General features: G+C 48.3%; 1 protein-coding gene across 1 annotated transcript in view; it reads left to right on the top strand.

The window, feature by feature from the left end:
- LOC308131558 (C-myc promoter-binding protein-like) overlaps window positions 1-10,816 on the top strand; it is a gene marked incomplete at its 3' end in the record, with an annotated part of 44,431 nt that extends 33,615 nt beyond the window's left edge. The window contains exons 10-18 of the mRNA XM_080498333.1: window positions 558-733; window positions 1,543-1,643; window positions 3,582-3,797; window positions 5,128-5,273; window positions 5,824-5,862; window positions 8,074-8,207; window positions 8,893-9,025; window positions 10,043-10,249; window positions 10,322-10,816. Coding sequence (XP_080354459.1) covers window positions 558-733; window positions 1,543-1,643; window positions 3,582-3,797; window positions 5,128-5,273; window positions 5,824-5,862; window positions 8,074-8,207; window positions 8,893-9,025; window positions 10,043-10,249; window positions 10,322-10,816 — 1,647 coding nt within the window. The remainder of the gene's footprint in view (window positions 1-557; window positions 734-1,542; window positions 1,644-3,581; window positions 3,798-5,127; window positions 5,274-5,823; window positions 5,863-8,073; window positions 8,208-8,892; window positions 9,026-10,042; window positions 10,250-10,321) is intronic.
- Between the last annotated feature and the right edge of the window lie 1,186 nt (window positions 10,817-12,002).

Here is a 12,002-nt window from a genome sequence, read left to right as displayed (position 1 = left end):
AACAGGAAAGAAAGGAAGGAAGAAGAAGACATGAAAGATCATGACAAAGAAAATGACGAGGGACATAATGAGTAAGACGAATTAAAATTACAGTTGATAAAGAAAAACATTGAAATGAGGAAGAAGGATGACAAATACGACAAAAAAAGACGAAGAAGAAAAAGACTCGGAGTAAGAGAAGATGTCAGAGAACATGATGAAGGGTTGAAGAAAGACGGCAGAAAAAGATGAAAGCGATGAAAGATAAAAAGATAAAGTTTAAAAAGATAAAGATGAAGAGCAGGACATAAACCGTCTTTCTGTTTTATTCACCACTCGTTCTTTTTTCAATTTGCGTTGTTTATTTCCTAAAGTCCTTTTAAAAAAAATCTGTTTTCAAACCAAAGCCAAAAAAAACCCCCCATCGTATAAATTTATGTCGTAAAACTTGTGGTAATGTCTTTTCCTCTCGAGTCCATTGTAAAAGCGTCGACACCCTCCTGACCCTCTTCTCTCGCTCTTCTCTTCTTCCCTTCCCTCCTTCTTCACCTCCCACCCCCCCCCCCCCCCCCCCCCAGATGATTTTCCCGTTCCACTGGCCGTGTCCCTACATCCCCCTGTGTCCTCTGGCGCTGGCCGACGTGCTGAGCGCCCCCTGTCCCTTCATCGTGGGGGTGGACTCCCGATACTTCGACCTGTACGACCCCCCGCCCGACGTGAGCTGCGTGGACCTGGACACCAACACCATCTTCCAGTGAGCAAAACCACCATTCCTGTCCTCCGTCGTTTCACCTTTGATCTTTGGTGAAGCTGCTGACGCTGCTTGTTATTGTTCATTTAAATACTAACCACATTACAACAACCTGGACTGTTTTAGAGTGAGAGACGCCCCCTAGTGGTGAAACGTTATAGTTCCTTTAAACAGTGAACAGAGAGCCCCCTAGTGGTGAAACGTTATAGTTCCTTTAAACAGCCAGTGAACAGAGAGCCCCCTAGTGGTGAAATGTTATAGTTCCATTCAACAGCCAGTGAACAGAGAGCCCCCTAGTGGTGAAACGTTATAGTTCTTTTAAACAGTGAACAGAGAGCCCCCTAGTGGTGAAACATTATAGTTCCTTTAAATACATAGTGAACAGAGAGCCCCCTAGTGGTGAAACGTTATAGTTCCTTTAAACAGCCAGTGAACAGAGAGCCCCCTAGTGGTGAAACGTTATAGTTCTTTTAAATACATAGTGAACAGAGAGCCCCCTAGTGGTGAAACGTTATAGTTCTTTTAAACAGTGAACAGAGAGCCCCCTAGTGGTGAAACGTTATAGTTCTTTTAAACAGTGAACAGAGAGCCCCCTAGTGGTGAAACATTATAGTTCCTTTAAATACATAGTGAACAGAGAGCCCCCTAGTGGTGAAACATTATAGTTCCTTTAAACAGCCAGTGAACAGAGAACCCCCTAGTGGTGAAACGTTATAGTTCTTTTAAACACAGTGAACAGAGAGCCCCCTAGTGGTGAAACATTATAGTTCTTTTAAACACAAAGTGAACAGCCTCTGCTTCTGCCTCTCCAGCAACGAGGACAAACGAGGCCTCATGTGGAAGATCCTGCCAAAGAAAGCCTGCAAGAACCTCATGAACGTTCTCAACAACCTGCACCAGCAGCTGGTCGACGGTACGGGTGGTTTTTTTATTTTAAAATTTGTTTTAAGTAAAGGTTTGCCTCATTGGCTGCATTTGCTTTGAGCTTTGAACTTTGTTTTGAACATCAAAGGGGGGAAAGTAGGAATGACAGTATTTTTCCATCTCATGTAAAACCTCACAAATGATGAAAAGTTATAAAGACAAAGAAATAATGGACTGACGTACAGATTCCTAGATTAAGTGTCCGTCTGACGCTGAGTTCAGATTCTCCAGTCGGTCCATCTTGTTGTGATTTAAACTGAACAAACTGAAAACCACCGACAACCCACCTCCTCATCCTCTCATCTCTCTCACTGCCTCATCCTCAACTCTGCCGTTCTCAGGCAGGCCGTGAAGCCGCCGCTTATTGAGCCGTTAAAGACGGAATAAATTAATTTTATGATTCAGCGACGTTGGAAATCTGCCAGAAGGGCCGAATATTGATGTTTTTAGTCGCTTGAGCCTGAAAAGACGAAAACAACTGCCGGTGTAATTATGGAATTATGTGATGCTGATCGTCTTTTGACACATAAACACCAAAAGCAGTGAATTCTGGCAAAACGACAGTTTAGTCCATGTGTTTTTAGCATTAAGACGTCATGTGACGGTAAAGGAAGCAGAGGCCACATCCTGATATGAAACTTTTTTTAAAATTGGCTGTTTTTCTGAATTATGAGAAACTGTTTTCTGAAAAAAAGGCTCTATTACATTTTTTTTTCAGAAAACAGGATCTCATCAATTCAGAAAAACAGCCAATTTTTTTTTTTTTTTTTTTTTTTTTTCAGAAAACAGTGTCTCATAGTTCAGAAAAAGCTTTGTTCTTTCTTGGCGTGCTTCAGCTCTTTGGGAGAAAGGGGGCGCTCTTCTCTTGGGCTCTCGGTTATTTCCTGTCCTCTGACCCTCTGTCCTCCTGTCCTCTGACCTCTGTCCTTCCCTTCCTCCTGTCCTCTGACCTCTGTCCTCCTGTCCTCTGACCCTCTGTCCTCCTGTCCTCTGACGTCTGTCCTTCCCTTCCTCCTGTCCTCTGACCTGCTGTCCTCTGACCCTCTGTCCTCTGACCCTCTGTCCTCTGACCCTCTGTCCTTCCCTTCCTCCTGTCCTCTGACCTGCTGTCCTCTGACCCTCTGTCCTCCTGTCCTCTGACCCTCTGTCCTTCCCTTCCTTCTGTCCTCTGACCTGCTGTCCTCTGACCCTCTGTCCTCCTGTCCTCTGACCCTCTGTCCTCCTGTCCTCTGACGTCTGTCCTCCTGTCCTCTGACCCTCTGACATGCTGTCCTCCTGTCCTCTGACGTCTGTCCTCATGTCCTCTGACGTCTGTCCTCTGACCTGCTGTCCTCCTGTCCTCTGACCCTCTGTCCTCCTGTCCTCTGACCTGCTGTCCTCTGACCCTCTGTCCTCCTGTCCTCTGACCCTCTGTCCTCCTGTCCTCTGACGTCTGTCCTCCTGTCCTCTGACCCTCTGTCCTCTGACGTCTGTCCTCCTGTCCTCTGACCTGCTGTCCTCCTGTCCTCTGACCTGCTGTCCTCCTGTCCTCTGACCCTCTGTCCTCCTGTCCTCTGACCTGCTGTCCTCCTGTCCTCTGACCCTCTGTCCTCCTGTCCTCTGACGTCTGTCCTCTGTCCTCCTGTCCTCTGACCTGCTGTCCTCCTGTCCTCTGACCATCTGTCCTCTGACGTCTGTCCTCCTGTCCTCTGACCTGCTGTCCTCATGTCCTCTGACCCTCTGTCCTCCTGTCCTCTGACCTGCTGTCCTCTGACCCTCTGTCCTCTGTCCTCCTGTCCTCTGACCTGCTGTCCTCTGACCCTCTGTCCTCCTGTCCTCTGACCCTCTGTCCTCCTGTCCTCTGACCTGCTGTCCTCCTGTCCTCTGACGTCTGTCCTCCTGTCCTCTGACCCTCTGTCCTCCTGTCCTCTGACGTCTGTCCCAGCAGGTCAGTTCCGTCCCGACGGGCTGCAGGAGCTGAGCCTGAGCGAGTCGTCGGAGCTGGGCGGAGGGAAGAGCCTCCACACTCTGGAGCTGGAGATCCAGGAGGCCTTCCTGCGCTTCATGGCGGCCATCTTGAAAGGCTACCGCTCCTTCCTGCGCCCCATCACGCAGGCGCCGTCCGAGAAGGCCACTGACGCCAGCTCGCTCTTCGACCTGCAAGGTAAGGAGACGCCTTCAAGACCACCTATAGAAAAACGACGGGGTGAGAGAAGCTCCGCCCTCCTGGACAGGAAGGGGTTAATGACTCGTCACAGCAGCAGGTGATGGGCTGGAATCGTCTGTTCTTTCTAATTTCAATTAAAACGTTTTAATCTCTCAAATCATCCTTTATTGACAAACTGGGTTAAAAACAATCTAGTTCTATTAATGAAGATCTATAATAACCAGAGGAGCTTCTATCTGCTCTTTGTCCTTGTTGGACCGTGGAGGCTGGACGGCGTCCCCCGCACCCCTCAAGCTCAAACAGCACAGACACAGACCTACAGACACAGAGAGACATAAACCTACAGACACAGAGACAGACCTACAGACACAGACCTACAGACATAGAGACAGACCTACAGACACAGAGACAGACCTACAGACACAGACAGACATAAACCTACAGACACATACCTACAGACACAGACACAGACCTACAGAGACAGCCCTACAGACATAGAGACAGACCTACAGACACAGAGACAGACCTACAGACACAGACCTACAGACATAGAGACAGACCTACAGACACAGACACAGACCTACAGAGACAGACCTACAGACACAGACAGACATAAACCTACAGACACAGACCTACAGACACAGAGACAGACCTACAGACACAGACATAGAGACAGACCTACAGACACAGAGACAGACCTACAGAGACAGACCTACAGACACAGACAGACATAAACCTACAGACACAGACCTACAGACACAGAGACAGACCTACAGACACAGACATAGAGACAGACCTACAGACACAGACAGACATAAACCTACAGAGACAGACCTACAGACACAGACAGACACAGACCTACAGACACAGACCTACAGACACAGACCTACAGAGACAGACCTACAGACACAGACCTACAGACCAAGAGACAGACACAGAGACAGACACAGACCTACAGACACAGAGACAGACACAGACCTACAGACACAGTGAACTCTGCTTCGCCCGTCTTTTGCCTTTGGGCTTTTTGAGATAATAATAATATTATTATTACTTTTATTAATAATGAGAATAAAAAAGGAGAATAAAATGCAGACATCCAATAAAAGAAGAAGATGAAGGGAGCGTTCATTTTTTTCTTCCTTCCTCCACTGGCCATGAGGCAGAGTGGCGCCCCCCGGTGGCAGCGCCTGATCAGCACTACTGACTCTGGATGTAGAAACTCGTCTTCACAGCCTCACGACAGATGGACTTGTTTACTACACACACACACACACACACACACACACACTCACGTTCCCTCAGCGCAGAACGTTCCTCTGCCCAGGGTTCCTGAAGAGCCGCGACCGCTCCCACCAGAAGTTCTACACCCTGATGACCAAGACCCAGATGTTCATCCGCTTCATCGAGGAATGTTCCTTCGTCAGCGACCAGGACGCCAGCCTGGCGTTCTTCGACGACTGCGTGGACAAAGTGAGGTTCCGTTCATGAGAGAAGAACGTCTCTCTCTTAGCGGCTCAGCTCTTCCTTTGAACTACCGTCCGGTTCCTCTCTAATCGTCTGTAAAGAACATGGGGTTTGTGGTGAATTCTGCTGCAAACAGCTTCGTCGTTTTGTTTGTTTTTGTTTGTTTTTAAGAAATAAGATGCGTCAGTCAGGAAGCTGAGGCCGGTGGGCGAACGAATCAAACGCACCCGGGAGGTTTCCTCCTGCCAGAGCCTCTTCCCGTCCTCAATGATCATTAGAGCATGTTCCTTACAGACATCCCTCCTTTTAGGTTCCAACAGGCTCTGGAGGATTTTATTTGTTTACTTTGAAACAAGCCGGCAAATATCTGTGCTTTTATTGTCTTTAGTCTCGTTGGTTTGAGGAATTTCTCCTTCCTGCTTCTAAACTCTGCTTCTCTCTCTCTCTCTCTCTCTCTCTCTCTCTCTCTCTGTCTCTGTCTCTGTCTCTGTCTCTGTCTCTGTCTCTGTCTCCGTCTCCGTCTCTGTCTCTCTCTCTCTCTCTCTCTCTCTCTCAGCTCTACAGTTCAGATCGCAGTGGAGACAAAGGAGGGAAGGTAAGTCCATCGCTATTCTCACCTGTGCTGCTGCTGTCCATACCACCACTACTAGTACTAACTCTACCACTACTAGTACTAACTCTGCCCCACTACTAGTACTAACTCTACCACTACTAGTGCTAACCCACCACTACTAGTACTAACTCTACCACTACTAGTACTAACCCCACCACTACTAGTACTAACTCTACCACTACTAGTACTAACTCTACCACTACTAGTACTAACTCTGCCCCACTACTAGTACTAACTCTACCACTACTAGTACTAACCCACCACTACTAGTACTAACTCTACCACTACTAGTACTAACTCTACCACTACTAGTGCTAACCCACCACTACTAGTACTAACTCTGTCACTACTAGTACTAACTCTACCACTACTAGTACTAACCCACCACTACTAGTACTAACTCTACCACTACTAGTACTAACCCCACCACTACTAGTACTAACTCTACCACTACTAGTACTAACTCTACCACTACTAGTACTAACTCTGCCCCACTACTAGTACTAACTCTACCACTACTAGTACTAACCCACCACTACTAGTACTAACTCTACCACTACTAGTACTAACTCTACCACTACTAGTGCTAACCCACCACTACTAGTACTAACTCTACCACTACTAGTACTAACTCTACCACTACTAGTACTAACTCTGCCCCACTACTAGTACTAACTCTACCACTACTAGTACTAACCCACCACTACTAGTACTAACTCTACCACTACTAGTACTAACTCTACCACTACTAGTGCTAACCCACCACTACTAGTACTAACTCTACCACTACTAGTACTAACTCTGCCCCACTACTAGTACTAACTCTACCACTACTAGTACTAACCCACCACTACTAGTACTAACTCTACCACTACTAGTACTAACTCTACCACTACTAGTGCTAACCCACCACTACTAGTACAAACTCTGTCACTACTAGTACTAACTCTACCACTACTAGTACTAACCCCACCACTACTAGTACTAACTCTACCACTACTAGTACTAACTCTACCACTACTAGTACTAACTCTGCCCCACTACTAGTACTAACTCTACCACTACTAGTACTAACCCACCACTACTAGTACTAACTCTACCACTACTAGTACTAACTCTACCACTACTAGTGCTAACCCACCACTACTAGTACTAACTCTGTCACTACTAGTACTAACCCCACCACTACTAGTACTAACTCTACCACTACTAGTACTAACTCTACCACTACTAGTGCTAACCCACCACTACTAGTACTAACTCTACCACTACTAGTACTAACTCTACCACTACTAGTACTAACTCTGCCCCACTACTAGTACTAACTCTACCACTACTAGTACTAACCCACCACTACTAGTACTAACTCTACCACTACTAGTACTAACTCTACCACTACTAGTGCTAACCCACCACTACTAGTACTAACTCTACCACTACTAGTACTAACTCTGCCCCACTACTAGTACTAACTCTACCACTACTAGTACTAACCCACCACTACTAGTACTAACTCTACCACTACTAGTACTAACTCTACCACTACTAGTGCTAACCCACCACTACTAGTACTAACTCTGTCACTACTAGTACTAACTCTACCACTACTAGTACTAACCCCACCACTACTAGTACTAACTCTACCACTACTAGTACTAACTCTACCACTACTAGTACTAACTCTGCCCCACTACTAGTACTAACTCTACCACTACTAGTACTAACCCACCACTACTAGTACTAACTCTACCACTACTAGTACTAACTCTACCACTACTAGTGCTAACCCCACCACTACTAGTACTAACTCTGTCACTACTAGTACTAACTCTACCACTACTAGTACTAACCCACCACTACTAGTACTAGCTCTACCACTACCAACCCACCACTACTAGTACTAACTCCTGGGTGTTAGAACAGGGTTAGAGAACATAGAGAAGAGATAGAACATGGAGAACATAGAGAAGAGATAGAACATGGAGAACATAGAGAAGAGATAGAACATGGAGAACATAGAGAAGAGATAGAACATGGAGAACAGATAGAATATAGAGAACATATGTAACGTAGGTCACCTGCAGCCATCCCGCTCCCTCAGAAATGAAGGTTTTCCCAGAAGTTCCCCGCTGCAGCTGCAGCCGAGGTCCAGATGTGTGCAGGTTCTCCTCACGGTGGCGCTGTGCTCTGCAGGTGGAGGCAGACAGGGCGGAGGAGGCCCGGCTCATCGAGGTGGATGAGTCCCAGCGCAGTGAGCACACCGTCTACATCACCCCCCCGGAGCTGCCGCTGCTGCCTGACGGAGGAGAACACCCCCTCTGCTACCGGTACGCCTGCTACACCCTGGAGGAGGCTTTGTCCAGCTCCACCTCCTGCTGCACCCACTGGGCTGGAGGGAGGTGCTGGAGGAGGCATTGTCCAGCTCCACCTCCTCCTCCTCCTCCTCCTCTATCTTCACGTCCTCCTCTATCTTCACCTCCTCCTCCTCTTCCTCCATCTTCACCTCCTCCTCCTCCTCCTCTTCCTCCATCTTCACCTCCATCTTCTTCTCCTCCTCTTCCTCCATCTTCACCTCCTCCTCCTCCTCCATCTTCACCTCCTCCTCCTCTTCCTCTATCTTCACCTCCATCTTCACCTCCTCCTCCTCCTCCTCCTCCTCCTCTATCTTCACCTCCTCCTCCTCCTCGTAGTCAGAGTTTCCACCAGAGCCAGAATGTGTCTTGAATCATTGTAGCTTGTTTCCATAGCAACCATAATAGATTTTGACGTCGACGTACTGATTTTGGTTTAAATTCATCAAAAGGAGCTCAAATGCAAAGTTTATTTAAATCTGTGGACCCGGACGAGATTTCCTCAGGCGGCGGCTCTTAATTATAGAAAAAGACGTTTTTCTAAAGTGTGTTTCTAAAGTGAGTTTCTAAAGTGTGTTTCTAAAGTGTTTTTCTAAAGTGTGTTTCTAAAGTGTGTTTCTAAAGGTACTACTGCAGTAGTAAAAGGTGTGGTTCCCCTCAGGTACGACGGGTTCCCCGTGTTGAGCCTGGACCTGTTCGACCCCCTGGAGGGCCTCCGGACGCCGGCGTCCCGCCTGGCCGCCCGGCACAGCTGCCCCACAAGCCCCGCCCCCATGTTCAGACGCACCAAGCAGGTCAGCTGCAGTACCTGCACTCACCTGTAGGCCGTCACATCACACCTCTTCTCTCTCTGCTTTCTCTTTCTGGCTGTTTCTCTTCTCTCGCTCCTTTCTCTTCTCTTTTTCTCTTCTCTCGCTCCTTTCTCTTCTCTTTTTCTCTTCTCTCGCTCCTTTCTCTTCTCTTTTTCTGTCTTTTTCTCTTCTCTCGCTCCTTTCTCTTCTCTTTTTCTGTCTTTTTCTCTTCTCTCGCTCCTTTCTCTTCTCTTTTTCTGTCTTTTTCTCTTCTCTTTTTCTGTCTTTTTCTCTTCTCTCGCTCCTTTCTCTTCTCTTTTTCTGTCTTTTTCTCTTCTCTCGCTCCTTTCTCTTCTCTTTTTCTGTCTTTTTCTCTTCTCTTTTTCTGTCTTTTTCTCTTCTCTCGCTCCTTTCTCTTCTCTTTTTCTGTCTTTTTCTCTTCTCTCGCTCCTTTCTCTTCTCTTTTTCTGTCTTTTTCTCTTCTCTCGCTCGTTTCTCTTCTCTTTTTCTCTTCTCTCACTCCTTTCTCTTCTCTTTTTCTGGCTTTTTTCTTTTTTCCCATCTATTTTCATTCTTTTTCCCTTTTTCTTTTTACTCTTTTTTTCTTTCTTTTTTCTTTTTTCTTTCTTCCTGTTTCCCCCTTTTTCTCTTTTTTCTGTTTTTTTCTCTTTCCTTTTTTCTCTTTTTCTGTCTTTTTTTTCTTTTTTCCATCTTTTTTTCTGTCTTTTTTCTTTACCCTTTTTTCTTTTTTCTCGTCTTTTTTCTTTTTCTTTTTTTCTATTTTTTCTGTCTTTTTTTTTTCTTTTTTCTTTTCCTATTTTTCCCCTCTTTCTTCTGTCTTTTTGTCTCTTTCTCTTTCCATTCCTTCAGTCCAGGAAGCAGCTCTCTGAGGCGACACATCACTTCCTGTTGGGGGGGGCAGCAGCAGCAGCAGCAGTGGCGGTGGGGGGGGGGTACAGCAGTGTCTCACATATCGTCCAGCCTCAGATGTTGTCCTCCGTCCCTCTTCCGTGTCCCCAGGAGATCAGGTCTGCCCAGAAGATGGCCAAGAAGAACTCGTCCGTCCCCCAGCTGTGGTCCAAGTGTCTCCTGCGCCACTGCTACGGCCTGTGGTTCATCTGCCTGCCGGCCTACGTCAAGGTGTGTCACTCCAAGGTGCGGGCGCTGCGCGCCGCCTACGACGTCCTCAGGAAGATGCAGGCCAAGAGGCTGCAGCCGCCCGACGAGGTGCGTCTCCACCCCCGCTGCCGAAGCTCCGCCCCCTTTCCCCCCCACCTGAACGGGCCTCCGTGTGTCCAGGTGTGCTACCGGGTGCTGATGCAGCTGTGTGGACAGTACGGCCAGCCGGTCCTCGCCGTCAGGGTTCTGTTTGAGATGAAGAAGGCCGGCGTCCACCCCAACGCCATCACCTACGGCTACTACAACAAGGTGCAGTACCTCCTCACCACCACATGGCTACTACAACAAGGTGCAGTACCTCCTTACCGCCACACGGCTACTACAACAAGGTGCAGTACCTCCTTACCGCCACACGGCTACTACAACAAGGTGCAGTACCTCCTTACCACCACACTGCTACTACAACAAGGTGCAGTACCTCCTTACCGCCACACGGCTACTACAACAAGGTGTAGTACCTCCTTACCACCACACGGCTACTACAACAAGGTGCAGTACCTCCTTACCGCCACACGGCTACTACAACAAGGTGCAGTACCTCCTTACCGCCACACGGCTACTACAACAAGGTGCAGTACCTCCTTACCGCCACACGGCTACTACAACAAGGTGTAGTACCTCCTTACCGCCACACGGCTACTACAACAAGGTGCAGTACCTCCTTACCGCCACACGGCTACTACAACAAGGTGCAGTACCTCCTTACCGCCACACGGCTACTACAACAAGGTGCAGTACCTCCTTACCGCCACACGGCTACTACAACAAGGTGCAGTACCTCCTTACCGCCACACGGCTACTACAACAAGGTGCAGTACCTCCTTACCGCCACACGGCTACTACAACAAGGTGCAGTACCTCCTTACCGCCACACGGCTACTACAAGGTGCAGTACCTCCTTACCGCCACACGGCTACTACAACAAGGTGCAGTACCTCCTTACCGCCACACGGCTACTACAACAAGGTGCAGTACCTCCTTACCGCCACACGGCTACTACAACAAGGTGCAGTACCTCCTTACCGCCACACGGCTACTACAACAAGGTGCAGTACCTCCTTACCACCACACGGCTACTACAACAAGGTGCAGTACCTCCTTACCACCACACGGCTACTACAACAAGGTGCAGTACCTCCTTACCGCCACACGGCTACTACAACAAGGTGCAGTACCTCCTTACCGCCACACGGCTACTACAACAAGGTGCAGTACCTCCTTACCGCCACACGGCTACTACAACAAGGTGCAGTACCTCCTTACCGCCACACGGCTACTACAACAAGGTGCAGTACCTCCTTACCGCCACACGGCTACTACAACAAGGTGCAGTACCTCCTTACCGCCACACGGCTACTACAACAAGGTGCAGTACCTCCTTACCGCCACACGGCTACTACAACAAGGTGCAGTACCTCCTTACCGCCACACGGCTACTACAACAAGGTGCAGTACCTCCTTACCGCCACACGGCTACTACAACAAGGTGCAGTACCTCCTTACCACCACACGGCTACTACAACAAGGTGCAGTATCTCCTTACCGCCACACGGCTCCTACAACAAGGTGCAGTACCTCCTTACCGCCACACGGCTCCTACAACAAGGTGCAGTACCTCCTTACCGCCACACGGCTACTACAACAAGGTGCAGTACCTCCTTACCGCCACACGGCTACTACAACAAGGTGCAGTACCTCCTTACCGCCACACGGCTACTACAACAAGGTGCAGTACCTCCTTACCGCCACACGGCTACTACAACAAGGTGCAGTACCTCCTTACCGCCACACGGCTACTACA

Source organism: Blennius ocellaris (genome assembly GCF_963422515.1).
Source record: "Blennius ocellaris genome assembly, chromosome: 1".
Taxonomy (NCBI): domain Eukaryota; kingdom Metazoa; phylum Chordata; class Actinopteri; order Blenniiformes; family Blenniidae; genus Blennius; species Blennius ocellaris.
This window is presented reverse-complemented; position numbering and strand designations above follow the sequence as displayed.